General features: G+C 47.1%; 4 protein-coding genes across 4 annotated transcripts; 2 read left to right on the forward strand and 2 right to left on the reverse strand.

Annotated features, from left to right (window-relative positions):
• The first annotated feature begins 1,521 nt into the window (after positions 1-1,521).
• Positions 1,522-3,697, forward strand: LOC127335328 (malate synthase). The gene is made up of 4 exons (XM_051361948.1): positions 1,522-1,986; positions 2,087-2,415; positions 2,488-2,818; positions 2,894-3,697. Exons 1-4 carry the CDS (start codon positions 1,609-1,611, stop codon positions 3,554-3,556), a joined length of 1,701 nt encoding a protein of 566 aa, XP_051217908.1. The 5' UTR covers positions 1,522-1,608; the 3' UTR covers positions 3,557-3,697.
• Positions 3,698-3,757: 60 nt separating this feature from the next.
• On the reverse strand, positions 3,758-8,687 carry LOC127335329 (uncharacterized). Its single transcript, XM_051361951.2, has 5 exons — positions 8,372-8,687; positions 6,396-6,552; positions 6,012-6,062; positions 4,786-4,878; positions 3,758-4,137 (listed from the first exon to the last, which is right to left on the reverse strand). Exons 1-5 carry the CDS (start codon positions 8,455-8,457, stop codon positions 4,069-4,071), a joined length of 456 nt encoding a protein of 151 aa, XP_051217911.1. The 5' UTR covers positions 8,458-8,687; the 3' UTR covers positions 3,758-4,068.
• Positions 8,688-9,925: 1,238 nt separating this feature from the next.
• LOC127335327 (ATP-dependent DNA helicase Q-like 5) lies at positions 9,926-17,190 on the reverse strand. The gene is made up of 21 exons (XM_051361947.2): positions 16,133-17,190; positions 15,944-16,063; positions 15,806-15,859; positions 15,416-15,528; positions 14,544-14,756; positions 14,364-14,442; positions 14,213-14,266; positions 14,069-14,143; positions 13,918-13,971; positions 13,701-13,745; positions 13,528-13,622; positions 13,323-13,443; positions 12,597-12,695; positions 12,298-12,353; positions 12,105-12,207; positions 11,393-11,521; positions 10,884-11,062; positions 10,755-10,779; positions 10,551-10,666; positions 10,277-10,458; positions 9,926-10,177 (listed from the first exon to the last, which is right to left on the reverse strand). Exons 1-20 carry the CDS (start codon positions 17,117-17,119, stop codon positions 10,374-10,376), a joined length of 2,802 nt encoding a protein of 933 aa, XP_051217907.1. The 5' UTR covers positions 17,120-17,190; the 3' UTR covers positions 9,926-10,177; positions 10,277-10,373.
• Positions 17,191-18,708: 1,518 nt separating this feature from the next.
• On the forward strand, positions 18,709-20,322 carry LOC127330527 (tyrosine decarboxylase-like). The gene has a single exon (XM_051356713.2). It carries the CDS (start codon positions 18,709-18,711, stop codon positions 20,320-20,322), a length of 1,614 nt encoding a protein of 537 aa, XP_051212673.1.
• Positions 20,323-20,576: the final 254 nt, after the last annotated feature.

Consider the following 20,576-nt stretch of genomic DNA (forward strand, 5'->3'; position numbering starts at 1 on the left):
TTGCTACACATTTCTAACATATGTCAACGCCCTACTTTCGCAATAAATTTAAATTGCATGTTGCGGCAAATTAGGTTAATTGTTCATTCTTGAATCTTCTTGCATCTGACTTTTTTTATTGTTGAGAAAATCACATGCTTCCCCAACATAGTTTATGCCAGTATAGATTAGTATAGTCTATATATGTTTTTGTGTGCATTGTAGTATATATGTTCATAAGGTAACTCAAAATCATAAGGTCTAACAAAGAGATTAGGGTTCGTGGAGTGAGCATTATTATCTATCTTAGGTGCAAATAAATAGAAAAGTCTAGAGTATACGAGGTGCCTATGAGAAGTTTGTTTTCAAATAATTGACATAATTTCTTGCTAGTGGCTCCATCATTATCAAATATGTCATTCTTGTTTGTGTGAGTTCGACAATTAGCTAGCAACCCATTACTAATCTTCCTTCATTGATATTGACTTTTCACTGCTTGTAATCACCGCGCAGAAGAATTTAGAATACACTTTATGATTGAAGTAGTTCACATGATTTTTTCTTGTGTTTCGTAATCTGCATCGAACTTTGCAACTCAAGGATAAATAACTAGAAACCTTCACAACTCACTCAAAATCAATCAAACTCATTGAGGTTAATGCATTGATTTGGAAAACCGAATTACCCCTTTAGCCATGTATATGAGCAACATTATTATACTGCTTGGCCTGCCTTTTGTTATATTAGGGTATTTTATTTGGTTGTCAACCATGAACATGAATGTATTATCCATTTTATTTGAGACTACTTTTTGTTGGTGTGTACTATTTGAGCCTACCTAACATAACAAATATATCTTTTTAGTAATTCGAAAAAAAAATCTCTTTTTAGTGGAAGATTCAACTATCTTTGTGTATAATCTGGCTATAACCTCGGCATGCGACTCCCACTGTGGGATGAAGACGCTGCAGCTCCCAGTCCCAGCCTTCTGTAACTTTGCACGAATTCTGCGACTCGTAAAAAAACTCAACGATAAAACTACCTTCAGAAGGAAGATAGTTTATTACTCCCTCCAATCCATAATAACCATTATGAGCTTAATTCAAATTTATCTAAATTGAAACTAAACCAATATTTATTATGGATCGATCGAAGGGAAGGGAGTTCTAGTTTGGGACATGACGGCACGGCTCTTCAATCTCTGCTCCTAGAGTCCAACCTGAAACTTCCACTGGACAGGTGGATAAGAACTGGAACAGAAACGGCCAACACTACTGTTAGTAAAACAATCTCCTCGTCCTCGGTACGCCAAAGAAACAAGCTACGCCAACCGCGCTATGGCCATGCATGCACGCTGATGCACAAGGTTACACCACAGAGCGGCGCACCACGGCAGCAGCTTCCCTTATCGTAACCGCAACCTGTTCCAAGTCTTCGTCACTCACCCTAATTCCTGATCCACGGCATACGCAATGCTTGATGCTATGCTAGCCTCTTCGCCTCGTCGTGTGCCCCATGTGTGCGTATATATCTCCGCACTCCATGGTCACCAAAGAAAACACACACACACACACACACACACTCCCGTTCCCGCTCAGAGCTCGCGCGAAATCAAGCTAGCTCGACACGATGCCCAGTATGCCCACCACCGGCACCGCCGCCATGGCGTCCTACGACACGCCGGAGGGCGTGGACATCCGCGGCCGCTACGACCCGGAGTTCGCGGCCATCCTCACCCGCGACGCGCTGGCCTTCGTGGCCGGCCTGCAGCGCGAGTTCCGCGGCGCCGTCCGGCACGCCATGGAGCGCCGGCGGGAGACGCAGCGGCGCTACGACGCAGGCGAGCTGCCGCGGTTCGACCCCGCCACGAGGTTCGTCCGCGAGGGCGACTGGACGTGCGCGCCCGTGCCGCCGGCCATCGCGGACCGCACCGTGGAGATCACCGGCCCCGCCGACCCCAGGAAGATGGTCATCAACGCGCTCAACTCCGGCGCCAAGGTCTTCATGGTAAGCACCCCATACGCGCACGTACGTGCAAGCCAAACGTGCATGCGTTTTAAGGAAAAAAAATACTGTAAATGAAACGTGACATGGGACGACGTGGCAGGCTGACTTCGAGGACGCGCTGGCGCCGACGTGGGAGAACCTGATGCGCGGGCAGGTGAACCTGCGGGACGCCGTGGCCGGCACCATAACCTTCCGCGGCGCCGCGCGCGGCGGACGGGTGTACAAGCTCGACGAGCGCACCGCGAAGCTCTTCGTCCGGCCGCGCGGCTGGCACCTGCCCGAGGCGCACGTGTTCATCGACGGCGAACCGGCCATCGGCTGCCTGGTGGACTTCGGGCTCTACTTCTTCCACAGCCACGCCGCCTTCCGCGCCGGCCAGGGGGGCGGGTTCGGGCCCTTCTTCTACCTCCCCAAGATGGAGCACTCCAGGTACCCATCGTATGGCACGTTCGTGACTGATAGTTAAGTTCAGGGTGATCATTCGAGCGTGCGCGCGTGCAGGGAGGCGAGGATATGGAATGGAGTCTTCGAGAGGGCCGAGAGGGTTGCGGGGATCGAGCGGGGGAGCATCAGAGCGACGGTGCTGGTGGAGACGCTGCCGGCGGTGTTCCAGATGGACGAGATCCTGCACGAGCTGCGGGACCACTCGGCGGGGCTCAACTGCGGCCGGTGGGACTACATCTTCAGCTACGTCAAGACCTTCCGCGCCCACCCGGACCGCCTCCTCCCCGACCGCGCCCTCGTCGGCATGGCGCAGCACTTCATGCGCTCCTACTCCCACCTCCTCATCCGCACATGCCACCGCCGCCAAGTCCACGCCATGGGCGGCATGGTGACCAACCAACCCAGCTCTCCATTGGCTATCGCTAGCTAGTTCCCAGCTAATTACCTGTGTGTTGATTGACAGGCGGCTCAGATTCCGATCAAGGACGACGCGGCGGCGAACGAAGCGGCGCTGGAGTTGGTGCGCGGGGACAAGCTGAGGGAGGTGCGCGCGGGGCACGACGGCACGTGGGCGGCGCACCCGGGGCTCATCCCGGCGATACGGGAGGTCTTCGAGGGCCACCTGGGCGGGAAGCCCAACCAGATCAACGCCGCCGGGGCGCCCGCCGACGCTGCCGCGATCACGGAGGAGGACCTGATCCAGCCTCCTCGCGGAGCGCGCACGGTGGAGGGGCTGCGGCTCAACACCCGCGTCGGCGTGCAGTACCTGGCGGCGTGGCTGGGCGGGTCCGGCTCCGTGCCGCTGTACAACCTCATGGAGGACGCGGCCACGGCCGAGATCAGCCGCGTGCAGAACTGGCAGTGGCTGCGACACGGCGCGACGCTGGATGCCGGCGGCGTGGCGGTGCGCGCAACGCCGGAGCTGCTGGCGCGCGTCGTGGAGGAGGAGATGGCGAGAGTTCGGGCGGAGGTCGGCCCAGAGAAGTTCCGGCGGGGTCGCTTAGCTGAAGCTGGCAAGATCTTCAGCCGACAGTGCGTCGCGCGAGAGCTCGACGACTTCCTCACGCTGGACGCCTACGGCCTCATCGTGGTGCACCATCCCAGAGCGCCGGCTTCCAAGCTCTGAGAATCTGATTAAGAACAAAACTGCGGCATCCATATACAAACCTTTATATGTTGGCCTCCTTGTTGCTTAAACAATAATCATCTGGGAGACTGGGACAGTCTGTATCTATGTTGCCTTATATTTTCTGTGTCATGTTTCTTACTAGTACTTGTTGGATCAAATACAACTATAAATAATTCCGTACCCAGAAGGTGAAGTTGATGACATGATCTCAGATATTCAGATTCATCGCCCCTGAAGCTACACATCACTTGCTAGTGGTACAGCAAACATTCAACATGAGGTTCTGATCGACAGTAGACATCTCAGATTTACAGTACCAACTGAAGTTACAACCTCCACCCTACGACACGGATCTAAAATCAGTTAAAACTTGTAGCACCATCATGAACAAACCACTTGTACACATCACATCAAAGAGGAGAACATTTTTCCATTCTTTACAAGACAACACTCATCATCGATCTGATATTTGATGATCCAAGTATTGCCAATATCTAGGAGCAACGTGGCTAGTAACTACCTAGAGCTAAGAGCATAACTACAGCTGTGAGGATTCCAAGGATGCAACCGGCCACCACCTGAGATGTAAAAACAAAGTATGTTTTACATCCAGTGCATCTGATATAATCATTGTTATGAAAATAATATATTCTTACGATAAGAGAAGTGTCCAATCTTACAAGATGAACATGTAGGCAAAAAATCGGAAAGGGTGAAAAAGAAAATTATGGGCACACATAGGTGAGGAACTATCAAGTACTAACAACTATCAGTCCGAATTGACTTGACTTATGAGATGTCATTTGCCTTTTAAGTATTGGTTAACAGAAGTGGATTTGATCATATGACAAAACTATTCAATAATATCCTAGAACATGCTACAGTTAAGAATATCTTCCGATGTGACTTATCCGCTAGCTGTTGAAGTAACTCGCAAATGATGCTCTGAAAGAGTTTTAGTAGGAGTAGTCAGTCTTGTCTACTTCATGTATGGACAACTACAATTGCTTAACTTGTTGCAAGGCTACATACACCAATATAGGGAAGCTAGCGGGCGCCAAGCGCATGGGCAACTTGATGCCGGGAGAGTAATGCTTGTTGTAATAGGGTTACAGTTCTTGTAATATTGTCACAATCCTTTCTTAATTAACGGAATAGGGCGAAGTTTTTGCCCTCTTTTCAAAAAAAAAAAAAAGGGAAGCTGAAGCTGAAGCATGTAAGCTAACCTGAGGAACTGTGTGTCCAAGAATTTCACGCAATGGCTTTGTCTCTGCGAGTGGATGCTCTATAGGCAGCTCGTAGACAATTTGATTCAGCACCTGATAGGATTTGCATCAAAATATTAGTTCCCATCTTGCTTCAGTGTTCCATAAAGTTGGAAAGACTGCATGGTGCATCTGTACTGTCTTATTCAAATCAGCAATTCAACATAACAAGTGATGGCAGCAGGTAAACAGAGAAAAATTATCATCTCAAACGAAAACGACGCATCACACTTCTATGCTACTTATCATGTCAATGAGGATCTGTACACGTACAGTTGTCGCTATCACAATTTAGGGAAATTTTAGTTGATAAAGTCCAGGCTACTCATCAATTGCTTATCAAGTGTTCAAGGAATCATGGAGAATAGCATCCAGTCAAACATAGAAATTATAGCCAATTTCAGGGAAACATTCTTGGTGGTGCATACTCCCCATTCTGCATACATAACTTCCTGGGCTGGATATCAGGTGATACTACACTTCACACGATACCACTCCTCAAAATTCAAATTTACAAGTTCCTAAAAAAATTCGGAAAAATTTGTGAACGTTCACAGGATGTGTGTTTACAATCCAATAATTTTGAGAACCAATTCGAAAAAATACATAGAGAAAAAAAAAAGACAAACCGACTTGTCAATAGCATCATTTTGTGCTTTGTCTTTTTGTGACACTATTCATGTTGGATTTGTCTTTTTCGTTTCTCTGTGTATTTCAAACTTGGTTCTTAAAACTATACTGATTGTGAACACACATCTTGTGAACACCCACCATTTTAAAGAAATTTTTAGAAACTTATAATTTTGAATTTTGAGGAGTAGAATCAGGGTACCATGTGATATTTTCTCAACTTACTGCACACTGAATGCTAGCAGCAAAGAACAACAGAATAATTTCAACATTTGATAACCATTTAGCTGTAATTTATACTTACAGGTACTGGTATCCTCAATTCGAGTGCAGCAAACCGAGGAGAAAGTCTAATGAATATATATGTTCAAGTGCAATTCAATTAATTAACCTCCAGTGGAGTAGTACAAAACAAACAGTTGTTCCATGTGAAAAAACTGTATGCTAGTTATAGACAGAATTATTAGCTTACAATCAGGGCAGCCAAAGCAGAAACCCTCCTATGCTTTTTCATAGTACTGTTTTACCACAAGTCTATTAGGATGAGATTGACAAACCTCTGCCTGTTTTCCAGCATGTAACCGAACACCAAAAGCATCATGCATCACCTAAAAACAAAATCAAAGGTTTTAGCCACAGAAGCGTTTCATATGCAAGCGTGTCCGCATTATATATCAGTGTTCAGAGGCGCAAATATGAATGCTATCAGGTCAGTGATGCTAACTAGTAGTTTTGCAACATACAATAGCGAATCTCAAAAGCAATGTGCGAAATACCACATGAAAGCAGAAGAGATAAATAGAGATGAAAGCAAAAAAGGGAATGCAGATAGTCTGATATTCTCCTCTATCTTAGGATACTCATGCAGTAGAAGTAGCTAAAGCTTAAGATCATCTGGTTACAATAAAGGATTATATAGAGAATTTCAAGCATGTACTCACCACACATGCAAGTATCATTGAAGTTGCAAATGTGGCACTACGAAAGCCTTCTTGGATTCCAACAGACACTGCAAGTGCTGTCACTGTGGCTGAATGAGATGATGGCATCCCTCCAGAAGCTATAAATTGCCTGGCATCCCAACGCTTCTCTTTATACCTACATAAAAACATTTTTTTTATTAATTGCTTTAGAGAGCAACAAATGTATGAGGTAGGACAGTGACAAGCCATTTTAGCATGCATATTACCAGTTCACCCATGCTTCTGTGAAGACTATGATAAGATAAATTGCAGAAAATACAAAGGTTTGGCAGAAGTGCAGTTTGAAACACATAGTTATCTGACGGTCTAGACATTCCTTGCCCCTCCCAAACCCAGCCTGAAGATAGTTATACAGCTGGAGAAATGGAAGCCACCTCCTCCATACCACTCCAGATCATAACAAGATAACATAAGCGATTAACTTCCGCAGGGTGTTATCAAATATTTGTCCTGGCGCAGTTCAGGTGAGTGTGCTTGTTCGAATGGTAGCCAAACAACTGATTTTCTTATTTCGAATAATATGCAGCACGCGACAGCAAATGGTAATGCGCACTACAATAAGCTCACAACCTGTGAGATAAATGAAACATTGATTATGAGGGCACGGCTCACATCATGCCTATAGTCCCATACCAACCTAGATCATCAGGAAGAGCAAAAGCTACTTTGGTTACTTGTAGATGATTCTTATGGGCAGGACCATCACAAATTTCTGATTATACATCTAGCATTGAACATGCAGCCAATTTGTTCCAGCAATCGCAATTGGACGAGAATCCAGCCCTTATCTGGCACCCAGAACAAGTGTTAAAATAAAATAAAAATAGACTTCGAAGTGCCTCACCAAACCATCTGAAATTCTGAATGACCCCAAAAAGTTCTCAGATTCCCTCACAAAAATTAAACAAAAGCTTTTCAGGTTAATAGCTAAAACCTCATAGCACTAACAGTAACGTGATCCAGTGGTGTCTCTCCACTACTCGGAGAGAAAAACATACCAAAATCATATATAGGCCAAAATTTGTGACATGTTTTTTTGCCATAGTTCCCTAAATATTTACATCACGTGGCATCTGGCATTTCGGTTGTCTCTCGTTCACAGATATTCTTTGGATATTTTCACAAATATCTTTTGACAGAAGCAGTTGCTGCAGATCATACTACCATAACGAAGCGAAACACAGAGATAGGAGGAAGATCTCGCTAAATTTGGCGAGGATCCGCGGTCTAGGCGCCTAGTTACGGATCTGATCCACCGAATCACAGAATTGAAGAACAGCCTAAGCTTGGTGAACGCCGGTTCCACGCGGTCCTCGAATCTAAATCCCCGCTCACCTTCGCGCTACGCCTGCAAGCTACAGACCACCAAAACTTCTCATGCGCGCCACTGGCTCACGAGTGGTCCAGATGAAACAAAATTCTCAGATTCCCTCACAGAAGTAAAACAAAAGGTTGTCATGTTAATAGCCAAAGCCTCATAACTAATAGTGATGTGACTAAAATTTGTGACATGTTTGATAAGTAGTTCGCTAAATATTGGCATCCGGTGGCATCTGGCATTTCAGTTGCGTCTCGTTCACAGATATTCTTCGCATAGTTCATAAATATCTGTTCACAGAGGCGGAACGCAGAAATAGGAGGAAGATCTCGCTAAATTTGGCGAGGATCCGACGCCTAGGCGTCAAGCCACGGAACTGATCCGCGGAGTTGCAAAATTAAAAGCAGCGTATAATTAGTAACCGCCGATTCCTCGCGGGTCCCGAATCTAAATCCCCCGCTCACCTTCGTGCTACTACGAACTCCCCAACCCACCAAAATTCCTCACGCTCAAACCGGCTCAAGCAATGCTCGCGCGGGGACCGCGGAGCCAAAACCGCCGGCTAGAAATGCAACGCTGGGAAGGGAGGTGAGGGGAGAGGAGCGGGGCGGCTGACCAGGTTGTGAAGAACTTGGTGGACTGCGCGAGCGCGAAGGCGATGAGCCCCGCGACGAGCGGGTAGTTCACCACGCCGCCGGCCATGTCCCGCCTCCCGCGCGCCTCGCGACCGGTCCCGCTTCCTCCTCCTCGATCTCCGGCGGAGCCCTCTCGAGCGGCGGCACGGAGCGGTGGGTACGGAGGATTCGAGTTCGGCGCGAGGAAGCAACTCAGAGCAGGAGAAGAGGGGGGAAGGAAGGCTTTCGCGTTCCTTGTGCCGTCGGTTTTTCCCTTTTTTTTCCCCCTCTTCCCCTTCGTGGCTTGTGGCTTGCGCTTGTCAAAAAGAAGGCCGTCGCGTGTAAATTTTGCGTGCGTGCGTGCCGCTCCGTGCTCCGTACGAGCTGCTCTTTTCTACGAAGGTGTCGACGTTGCGCTGACGTCACGGCCCCGCCGCTTTTACCACGGAGATCGATCGACTCGACAGACGCGAACGGAGTTCCATATTTTATTTGTTTTTTTTCCGTTGCTTTTCACTTCATCAGGTTCGATTCCGCGGCACGGGCATGTCGTTTTACCTTGTTGCAACGGCACAAGCTCCAATCCAACAGGCGGCTGGTCCCCACCCCCATTATGGCTGCCTGATTGCGAGCTTGTGAATATGCTTCGGGATCGCTGGATCCGAGCCGTGGAATATGCCATAATAACACGATAGATAGATACCTCACTACCTGCTGAGTGCTGACCCTCTTCCTTGAGAGAATATCTTTGCGAAACGAGGTCAGCTGTCCAATTTGGTGGCCTGACTACGGCACTAACAAAGAAAGCTGCGTGTTCACCGGTGCAACTCGGCAGTCCAGCTTAACTGCGTGTTCGCTGTCATGTCAATTTCCATCTACAATTACCGTGTCACGTATGATGGGCTCTGGCCTCGTGCATCTAGTAGCAGGAAGGTACTACGTAGTACTCCGGTGAACACGCAGCTATCGAGTAATTATACTTTGCCGTGCCGGGGGATGCAAATGAGCAATTTGAGTCTGTACTCTTCTCATCTTTTCTTCTATCTGGAAGCAACATGTACCAATGCCCCATGGTTCGCTGCGCACAGCACACGGTGTTCCAAGTTGGAACTTCCAACCAAAACCGCCCGTACGCACCCCACCGAGTAATGGGAAGATCCAACGTGTCACGCAATCAATTCAGAACTGGATCTGCCGGACAAGCACCTCAGGACGCACCTTAAATTCGTCGTGCTGCCCGATCTACATGGGCAGCCAACGAATGGATCGGTTGACGCCAAAATTGATGCACAGGCGCGCCATACCTTCTCTCAAGGACCCACAAAAGAAGCCTCTCTCACAGAACGCAACATGCCTTCCCGGGGCATATGCGGATATGTTATAGAAAGAAGAAAAAAAATGCGGATATTCGATGGCGACATGGCATGTGGCATGAAGCTGCCCTGCAGTACTCAAACATCCAACCGAGCTAGCTGATGATGGGGAAGGGCCCAACAACCGCCCAAGTGCCCCACTGCCGGTTGATCGGCCAGTCAACTCAGTTTTCATATCGTCCAAAAAAAAAAAGGAGTCAGCAAGTGACTAATATTTCTTTACATTGCAAATAATGTTTTTGCTCCCGAAGAGGGAACATCAGTTTGCATCATCGTTTATTCGTTTCCTTCATCAGCGTGCGTCTTAAGACAGCGAAAACGCATGTAGACAGCTTCACTGGAAGGCAAAGCATTGCTTGAATAGATGCTTCACAATCACCAGGCTGGTGTTCCCTCTGCATGAGAATGCTTGCCAACACACTCTCCCAAGCGTCTCTGCAGATTTGGAAGCAACGGAGATCAGCGTTAAGCCTAGCGAATTCCAAATGTTGGGGGTGTGCCCATGGGGCTACTTGCTGGGGAGTGGGCACGAACCTTCTGTAGTTAACTTTCTATCAGATTCTTGGTTTCTTCAATTTCATTCCTACGTGCATGGTAGCCTGGCAAGCCATCCGATTGCCAGCTTGTAGTACTATTCTCCTTTTCCAACAAATTTAACTAGCTCTGCTCTGGCAGCTTCTATGACCAATGGAAACTCAACCTCCATATAGCGTCCCCTGTTGAGCAACATTTCAGTCCGTGAGGTAAATCGGTGCGATGGGCAGCTACACATAAGTAAAACAAAACACGACCAGAGAAAGAGAGAGACCAGAAGTGGTTTTTGGACCAAGTTGCAGCTGGAAACGCTGGGCTCGAGATGCCGTGCATAATCCTCGCGACCGCCCTCGGGGTGAACTTTGCAAACGAATTGCTCTGGAGGAATACCTAGCGACATGGATGTGAAGACATTGTCAAGCAGGCCTATAACATCATACTAAATTGCAAGGAAATGCACCGTAGCATTAGTTCTTACTTTTATATCGGATTGCAAGAACGTGCTGCAAGAGGCAAAATCAAATTTAGGTCAGATAAAACTTACTAACTCGGAACAGCGTAAGAAACAAATGCTCTGGTAAGTTCTGTGGGAAGAGAGCACACATACCTGCTCTTGCGGAGCGGAGTACAGTAGTCATCGTCTGACGGGCCTTCAGTTCTGCTGAAGTAGTCTATAATCCTCTTCTGAATGCACGGAGTGTGCTGGGAACCAGAACACCCACTGGTCCTTTTGCAACTTTTGACGGCATAGTTCGCAAGACAAAACATAGCGTCCAGTTTTCTGATCTGTTTAAGCAGCAAGCATCAGCAATCAGTCAATAAGAACGTCTGAGACTCACTACACTACCATTTATAAAATCCCATTTAGTACATGATTTGCTGTCCTCTAAGGAATACAATATATATACTGAAGATCTACAGATACAATTTGGAGGACAATATTGAATGAAGAGATTCTTAGTTAGAATAGCTTAAGTAATAAATATTGCTGAATGCTGAGTGCCATGTACTGATAAATGCTTGAATAATTCAATAAAAGAGCCGTATGCATCAATTGCTGTAGAGGCTGGGGCTTTCCCTGTTTCAAAAAAAAAAGCTTAAGAAACTGTTTACCACCTTTGAGTTCTCTACTTCAGAAAGCCATTTTGTGACTTTTTCTGAAAGAGCATTTAAGTCATCTGGCCTTTTCAAGATCATGTAACAGTAGGCTGGGTCTTTCACTTCATATGATAGTTCTCCTGAAAACTGATTTATACAGGGAGCATATAAGTAATAAATATTGCATAACATAAGGAGTTTAACAAATTGGAGCAACAGGATAAAAAACAACAGAAAATAGATGATGAATCATCCCATATGTGTAATATTAGTAAGTCAACCTCGATCTATGCCCGGCTATAGGTCTGTAACTACATGATCAAAGATCTTACATTAGAACAGCAATGAGCAACAACCACAACAAATGTCACAGCACAAGTGATAGTGAAAAAGTTTGCTAGGATATGGAAATGTGATCATAAACAAAATGGTATAAATAACAGAAAGGTAGGCAAAGGCCTATGTGCCCATTTTCTGTAGCAACAGCACACATTGTCTAAACAGTGAGCTGATGGTCTGCTACAATACAGGAGATGTGATTTTTAAGTGTACAAAATGTGAAATTAGCTCAGATGCAATTTCCATTTCTCTGTTTGATAAGCTTAGCTCATCCTAGACTGTGGATGCATATATGAACAGAAGTTAAAACTGACCGAGATAACCATGGAATTTATGGACACTGGAAAACACCACATAAACTGGAAATTTTACTACGTTCATTCAAGCAAACCTTTAGCTTTTGCAATCGATCAAACACTTCATTCATTGTGATCCTCATATTGTTAGCTATTCTTGGTACTTCGAAGACATAACTTCCATCCTTCATCTCTGAACTGTGTTTCCATCAACACCGAAACAAAAACTTAAAGAAGTGCAGCAAGTTCCGATAAGCACTTCAAAACAAAAGCAGACAGTGTATTTACTTTTTTAGAATTGATCTAAGTAGTATATCCTTGTCAGCGAGCAATTGCGGTGATGTCTGCAGCAATATGAATCAGCAAATCAAGAGAAGTGAAAAGAAAGGGAGGAAAGTAAAATATCTTATCAAAAAAAAACAATGAACATGGTACGTGCACAGCACTCATATGCCTAGGTCAAAAACAATTAAGGGTGAATTTCTGTTACTAGACACATAACAAGGTCCTCAGCTGACTAGCTGAGCACGATAAGATAACTTTTGGTTCAAATGGTGCAAAGCTCAGATCACTGGGTAAGCACGTACCTTGTGAAAATACAATGTGCAGGTAACACTGAACTGAGGAAGTAAATGGAGATATTGCTCGTCGCCAATTTCCAGCTGTGTGAGGACCGTCAAAAGCACCTGCAGTGATAATTTGTTATGACATTTTCTTATCTTAAGATTAGCTGAATTGTTCGAGAATTCATATGTTTCACAAGTAACCAAATGCTTAGAGGGAATTTTAAGAGCAAAGCACATGAACATTTTCATAAGAAATGATAATTTTCAAATAGATCGTGTCACTACTGCTAAAATTTTTGAATGAAAGGGTATCTACATCTTTACTCCATATAACTAGCACACCCATTAGTTTGTTACTTGCCGTTCTAAAATGCATACAATAAAATGTTGACTACAAAGATATTTTTAGACTTATCAAAAACTCCCTCCGTCTCATAATGTAAGATGTTATTACAACCAATAACTTCTAAGATGGCATCTCATATTATGGGAGTATGGGACAGAGGGAGTATTATACTATCATTCATCCCTCACAAAAAAAAAGTCAAGACTAGTGAAAATAGATAACTTTTGCAGGTCATGTCGAACAACCACTAATCTCCATGTTACAGCTAACTAGTGCAGATGTGTATTGAGCTACTTCGATAGAATATTGTGCAAGGCTGTGAGCAGGCTTTCTAAGCACAGATCACAAGAGCAAAAGACAGAACAAACTAGTTGCAGTGGGCTTGTAAGACAGACGCAAACCTCTTCTTTCATATCGAACTTGCGTGATGTAGACTCTTTAACCAAGGAACAGATGCACCCTGTGCCAGAGGAGAATAACTGGTGAAGAAATTTGCTCATTGCATATTCATCAATGCCATCACTGCCAAAGGAGGTTGTAGAGTCATTTCATAATTCATATGAAACATATGGAAGACAGAGCAAGTACATCAGAGAGACAGTTCACCTGTGTGAAAGACTACGAATCTTATAGAATGTTGTTGAATCAAAAAGAAGATGACAGTGTGATACCCGTCCATCCCTTCCAGCACGGCCAGTTTCCTGGAAAGATCATATCTAGACGTTCAAGAAGAGAGGGGAGAATGGAAAAGCATATACCATGTCATGAATGTAAATTACCTGTATGTATTCTTCCATGCTTTCCGGCAACCTATAGTGGATCACCTTTAAGAAAAGAACGCTTTAATCAGTACAAGTTAGCAGCAATTTAATTTTGCTTTAGTTGGGAGGATCTCATTTGAAAGAATATTGAATTTTCTCGTTTTCTAGAGAAAAGAAAAAGAACAATTGCAATTTCTCGAGCAGATTGAAAATAATTGTGTGGACATATTCATACCCCTTCGACGTCACTCTTATCAAGACCCATGCCAAATGCCACAGTTGCAACAACCTTCCTCAAGGGAGGACGAAACAAAGTTAGATATCTGGCCAACTTATGAATGCAACTTATGAATAGGAAATACCAAGGTACATAGGCAAAGATATACCACTCTTATTTTGTTAGAGCAAAAAAGCTCCTGTACACGGCTCCTCTTTTTCATCAGAAGTCCACTATGGTAGCTCTAAAAAGACAAAAGATGTCATGAAAGTATATGCAGCTAACTCATGTCAAGCTAAAGATGAAGGCCAACCTTGGCAGTAATGTTGTTATCACACAAGTGCTTACAAACAAAGTCTGTTTCTGTCTGTTCAAGATAACAAGAAAGAGGTTACATATGCAATGTTGAATTATATTTTACTGGGGACATGTATGAACCATATTCAGGAAAGAGAAAGTTTAACCTGAAATTTACAATAGACGATAATACTTCTCATGTCAACAAAAGGGGGAGACTTTAATAACAACAATAAATCCTTCAACCTGTGACATAAAAGATAATGTGTCATGTGCCTTATTTGAAATATAATATCGTGGCTACCGTAGCAAATAGACTATTCATACAGAGTAGAAGGACGATCTACCTGTTATCACTCATGCTAATAGATAGCTGTAAATTTTCCCTTATTTGAGATGTTTGGATGAGATTACCAGATGGTATTTCTAAGGCACTTACTATCTCCTGCAAGGTTTGCGTTGTTGCAGTTGCAGTCATTGCAAGAATACATTGAATATTAAGCTTTCTCCGAAGTAGTGATGCTCGAAGCCTTAGATATGAAGGTCTAAAATTATGAGACCTGTTCATTTGGGAAGACATAAAGATCAGTTCATGAACTTGGTCACACTGGGAGTCTAACACTATAAAGTGGGCAGCAAGTACATAATACAGTAGGAAACAAAGCAATGGTGAAACTAGTGGGCTGTATCACGAAAATTAAGTATGACACACAAGCACAGATAAAAAGAGAGGTAGATCAGAAAAAATATCGCTAGGCAAGCTAATGGTAGACCTAAATCTTTTTAATTCAAAATCTAAAGTAAATTGTTGTCATTTTCTTATATGCAAGCTATTGGAACTATCTATGTTCATATAAAAAACATGAATGGTATCAATTATGTTCAATGAGATGATAGCTTCTGATCAGTGCATTTAACTGTCACCATCTGATTATGTGATTCCAATTTTCTTGGATATTTCTTATCTATATAGTGATGCATCAAATAATGTTTGCATGTTTGTACAAAGCAGAGTTGTTGTCTTGTTCAGTTGTATCTAGACTGGTAGGTGTTAATGACCTGTTTAAAACTGGCAGCTGCTTTCGTCCTAAATCTGATATTTCCATGTTTCGGTTTTTCATTTTGTATCCTGGCACCCAATTACATAGAGATTGCAGTGCCAACTGTAAACAAGTATCTCATGTTCTCAGCTGAACTAGAAGGAAAAATATAAACTCACCATTCAGAAATGCAATGAGCTTCATCGATCACCACAAGAGATATTGGCAGCGTGTCCCGGAATATCAGCAGAAATTCTTCATTCAAGAATCTCTCAGGGGAAACAAAAAGAACCTGATAAACACTGGGAGCTATGTTAGAACACTGCAACAAAATACATGTCAACATCACCTACTGCAAAACATATGAAGCACAATTGGGTTCATTTCCTGAATGTAAGAAGAATTGTCCTATTTCAAATCCATTTTTCGTCACTATATGAACAAGATATATTGTTTTGGAATATAATTTGCAAGGTATGGAGGGATGACTCTCTAGATAAGGCAGAATCAAGGCAATTACTCATTGTGCTAGACAGTCAATTGAGAAATGGGAGTTAAGAAAGCTGTACCTTTATTTCCCCTGCACGCAACCTTCGCAATGTTTCATGAAACTCATCGCTCGTCTGTATGAATGAAATAATATAATACCTATGTTAAAAATAGGATATTGAATAGGACTAGCAGGAAGCATAGAATTTTGCAAATACCTGACTACTCCCAAGAAGGCCTCCTGGGAGAAATGCAGGGAGCTTCCTCAACTGATCCACCATCAAGGAAAGCAGTGGGCTCACCACCAGTGTCAGTCCAGGCAAAATCATAGCGGGCAACTGAAAATTAGCATTACCATCATGTCAGAGCTGACCTACAAAACCAGCAACTAAAATTTGGCTGCATACCTGATAGCACAGTGACTTGCCCGCGCCAGTCGGCAGCACAAGCACCGTAGACTCTCCTGCAATTATATTCTGGATCGCCTGAAGCTGACCTACGCGGAATGAATCATAGCCAAACACCTTCCTGAGCAAGCTGTCAAGATTCTGCTCGGACGGGTCCTCCCTGGCTACCTCAACAGCCTCGAGAACACCGTCGCCTCCTCCCGCCCCATTCTTCTCCCGCTCGAGCAGCGCCTCAGCCACGAAATCCCCTTCCTCGTCGGCGCCTACCCGGGGCTTGCCACCGCCGGGCTGCTGCCGCTTCCAGGAGCGGAATTTCGTCGGGCGCCTTGCCTGCGACTTGAACGATTTCTTCCGGCCGTACCCGTTGATGTTGAGCCGAACGAAGTTGCCTGCGCTGTCCCCTCTGGGTCTCTTCGGCTGCTCGGCCGCGACCGTGGGGGCCTCCGACACCGAGTTGGGGTGCACCCGCTTGGGCCTGAGCTGCGGCAGCGGGTAGGTGGCTGCCGGGGGCGGGCACGGCTCGGCGCTTGGTATCTCCGCGGGCTCGGGCTCGGACGGGGAGGCGGGGGCAGGGGTAGGGATGGTGAATGCGGCGGCGGGTTCGACGGTGAGGTTGCGCGACTGGACGAGGCGGCGGAATGAGGAGAAGGAGGCTGCGCCGGCGTTGGCTGTGAGCGCGGACGCCGTGGGAGCGATGCGCCCGGTGAGGCCGTGCGGGTCAGAGAGGGCGGCGGCGCGGATTGGAGGCGCGGTGGCGGAGGTGGGGGTGGAGGTAGAGGAGGGTACTGGCTTGGGCTTAGGTTTGGGTTTGGGCTTGCGCTTGAGTTTTGTGGTTGGATTTGGCGTGGGACGGTGTTTGGGCGGTGGCGGCCGGGGTGGCGAGCAGCGGCGAGGCGGGGAGTCGGGTACGTCGGAGAGGAGGGAGCCGTCGGAATCGGAGTCGGCGGCGTGGAGCGAGGAGTACATTGCTGGTAGAGGCGGAGCCATGGCCGAATTGGTGGTGCGGGGCGGTCGGTCCGGCGGAGAGCAGAGTTGAGGAATTGGGGGGAGATTTTGAGCGTTCCCGCCAAATGCTCCATGTTTATTACCAAATCGTTTGTCAAGTACTGTAGTACACTCCTACTAATCATAAAGCCCAATTAACTCTGGTCCGTTACGAGGTACCGGTGGGCCTGAGCTTTTCCAGCCCAATTATGCAAGAGACTAATCGGGGTAAAACTAGATGAAGACAGACCGTTCTCAAAAAACAAAAAAAGATGAAGACCGACCTCTCCAAAGGTAAGAGGGCATCTCCAGCGGCGCGACTTCAAACGGCGATCCATTCAGTTTATTTCTATCTGTTTAGATCGCACCGTGAATAGAAAATGGGATTCGGTCCGGCTTATCGGGCCAGTGACCACACTGGTGCAACCCATTCGTTCTTTGATGGGCATTTTTTCCCTTTGGCCAAAGAGAAAAACTAAATAGATTCAAACAAAAACTAACAACGCACAAAATTTTGAAACAAAATAATTCATTTAAACATAATTTACATGGAAAATTAATAAAAGACAATTTTGCTAAGCCCTAGCTACCGCTTCTGCCCTACGCGGGCATCGACGACGTCGCTGCCTAGTCTACGTCCTCGGTGAGGTCGACAAATGAGGTGGTGTCCATGGCCCCTATTGTGCCCACGTATTAGTTTTTAGTTTATAGTATCAACTTGTTTCAAGCAAATTGTCTGCAAATATGTATGCAATTTATTTAATCATGAGATGTTGCGCTCCAACACCGGACTGAATGGGTTACGACCCTAGACGCAATGGCCTGGCCTGCTGGCCCGTCCAAATTATGTCTGTTGCGTGGCCCAAACAAATAGTATCGGACCATTTGAGTCACCGGTTTGGATCGCCCTCTGGAGATACCGTGAGACGAGGGAGTTGTACACGTGGCACGCCAAGTAAACCTGGCAGTGGAGGCTACATGTCAATCAGAGGTTTTCTTTTCAGTTGCAAATGTACATTTGTTGCTTTACTAAGGATACACCGCAAATTTCTTGGCTTTTGCACCTTTTACTGTGTATATTTGTCTCTTTTTCGTCAGTTCACACTCAACTTGAAATTTTATAGGACTGTATGAGGCCGGATTACCTGTGCATGGCCACTTTGTGTGCTTTCTCAGTTATTGCAAACTGAAGCGTGCTTTGTTGCTAGAAGAAAGGTCGAAAGTTTGCGTGAAAGGAAAGTAAGATTTCAATTTGAGCAACGGGAGTAATGTGTTCCGGAATACATTCACGAGTCGCGCGCTCACCTTTTTTTTTTTTTTTTTTTTTTGTGTGCTTCACTTCATGCTTGGTGTTTGCCTACTTTGCAGTTTCGCTGCTGCTATTGTTTGCCTCTATTCATCATGCTCTGACACTAGTACAGATACAACGCATCCGCTTTTCCTCGCATGCAGTTGGAGGATATACCAGTATAATGCCAGCTTCATACTGCTAGACTGTATAAATATCTGTCGGGACGGTTCGGAATTGACATCGATCGACATTGCCAATATCACCATTAATTTGTGGGGGTGTAGCAAGTTAATCACCACGCATGGCTCCGCCGTCGCAGCACTGCTTTGACACCGTCAACGGTGCAACCAACAACGGCGTCGTCCCAGTGGTAATGGTGGACACGCCCCAGCAGAAGCTGCCGTGCCCCACCTTGCTCGACGCCGACGAGTTCCGGCGCCAGGGTCACCATGTCATCGACTTCATCGCCGACTACTACAGCCGCATAGGCGACTACCCCGTGCACCCTAGCGTCACCCCCGGCTTCCTGCGCAACCAGCTCGCCGGCGCCGCGCCGTCCCGTCCGGAGCCCGACGCATTCGGCTCGGCGCTGCGGGACGTCCGCGACCTCATCCTCCCGGGCATCACGCACTGGCAGAGCCCCCGCCACTTCGCGCACTTCCCGGCGTCGAGCAGCACCGTCGGTGCCCTCGGGGAGGCGCTCACCGCCGGCATCAACGTCATCCCGTTCACCTGGACCGCCTCACCGGCCGCCACCGAGCTCGAGATGGTGGTCATCGACTGGCTCGGCAAAGCGCTGCACCTGCCGGACAGCCTCCTGTTCGCCGGAGGAGGCGGAGGTGCGCTCCTGGGCACCTCGTGCGAGGCCATACTCTGCGCCCTCGTCGCCGCGAGGGACCGGAAGCTGGCGGAGATCGGCGGGAAGAGGATCGTCGACCTCGTCGTGTACTGCTCCGACCAGACCCACTTCGCCTTCCGCAAGGCCGCGCGCATCGCCGGCATCCAGCGAGACCAGTGCCGCGAGATACGCACGTGCCACGCGAACATGTTCGCGCTCTCGCCCACGGAGCTGCGCGACGCAATGCAGGCCGACGTGGACGCCGGGCTGGTGCCACTGTTCCTGTGCGCGACGGTCGGGACCACCCAGACGACCGCCGTCGACCCGATCGGCGAGCTCTGCGCCGTGGCGGCACCTCACGGCGTCTGGGTGCACGTGGACGCGGCCTACGCCGGCTCCGCGCTGGTCTGCCCGGAGTTCCGCGACGTGATCGACGGCGTGGAGTCCGTGGACTCGTTCAGCATGAACGCCCACAAGTGGCTCCTCGCCAACAACGACTGCTGCGCGATGTGGGTGAAGAAGCCGTGCGCGCTCATCGCGGCGCTCGGCACGGAGCAGGAGTACATCCTCAGGGACTCGGAGGCTTCGGACGTGGTGGACTACAAGGACTGGACCATGACGCTCACCCGCCGGTTCCGCGCGCTCAAGGTGTGGCTCGTGCTCCGCTGCTACGGCGTCGACGGCCTGCGCCACCACGTCCGCTCCCATGTGCGCATGGCGGAGGCGTTCGAGAACATGGTGAAGGCCGACGGGAGGTTCGAGGTTGTGACGGACAGGCGGTTCGCGCTGGTGTGCTTCCGGCTCCGGCCTCGGGAGGAGTTCGGCGGCCAGAAGACGGCGAACGAGCTCAACCGGAGTCTCCTTGCTGAGGTGAACGCGTTCGGCTCGGGGCCGTACATGAGCTCCGCCAACGTAGGTGGCATGTACATGCTAAGGTGTGCCGTCGGAAGCACGCTGACGGAGGAGCGGCACGTCGAGGACGCATGGACGGTCGTCCAGGATCGGGCGTCAGCGATCCTTCAGAGAATGGAAATTATCTATAGTGTGGTTAGCCGTTCCGTTAGGAACTTGGGATGATGCTTCCCAAGAACCTAAAGCTCATTTCAACAGCTATAAAGTGGGTATTCTTTTCAGTCTACCCCTACTCACCATTTAATTTCAACAGCTATAAAGTTCGATGGGTTTCTTCCAAAGTTTGAAATAGCATGCTACAGTAGCGTTTGGCGTTTTTGGCACCGTGCTGACAAGTTTATTAGCGTGTTAAGAGGTGCCAAACCACTCAAGGGCTTGTTTGGTACTAGAGTTTTAGTGGAGATTAGCGGGGATAATCC

The sequence above is a fragment of the Lolium perenne genome, chromosome 2 (genome assembly GCF_019359855.2).
Source record: "Lolium perenne isolate Kyuss_39 chromosome 2, Kyuss_2.0, whole genome shotgun sequence".
Taxonomy (NCBI): domain Eukaryota; kingdom Viridiplantae; phylum Streptophyta; class Magnoliopsida; order Poales; family Poaceae; genus Lolium; species Lolium perenne.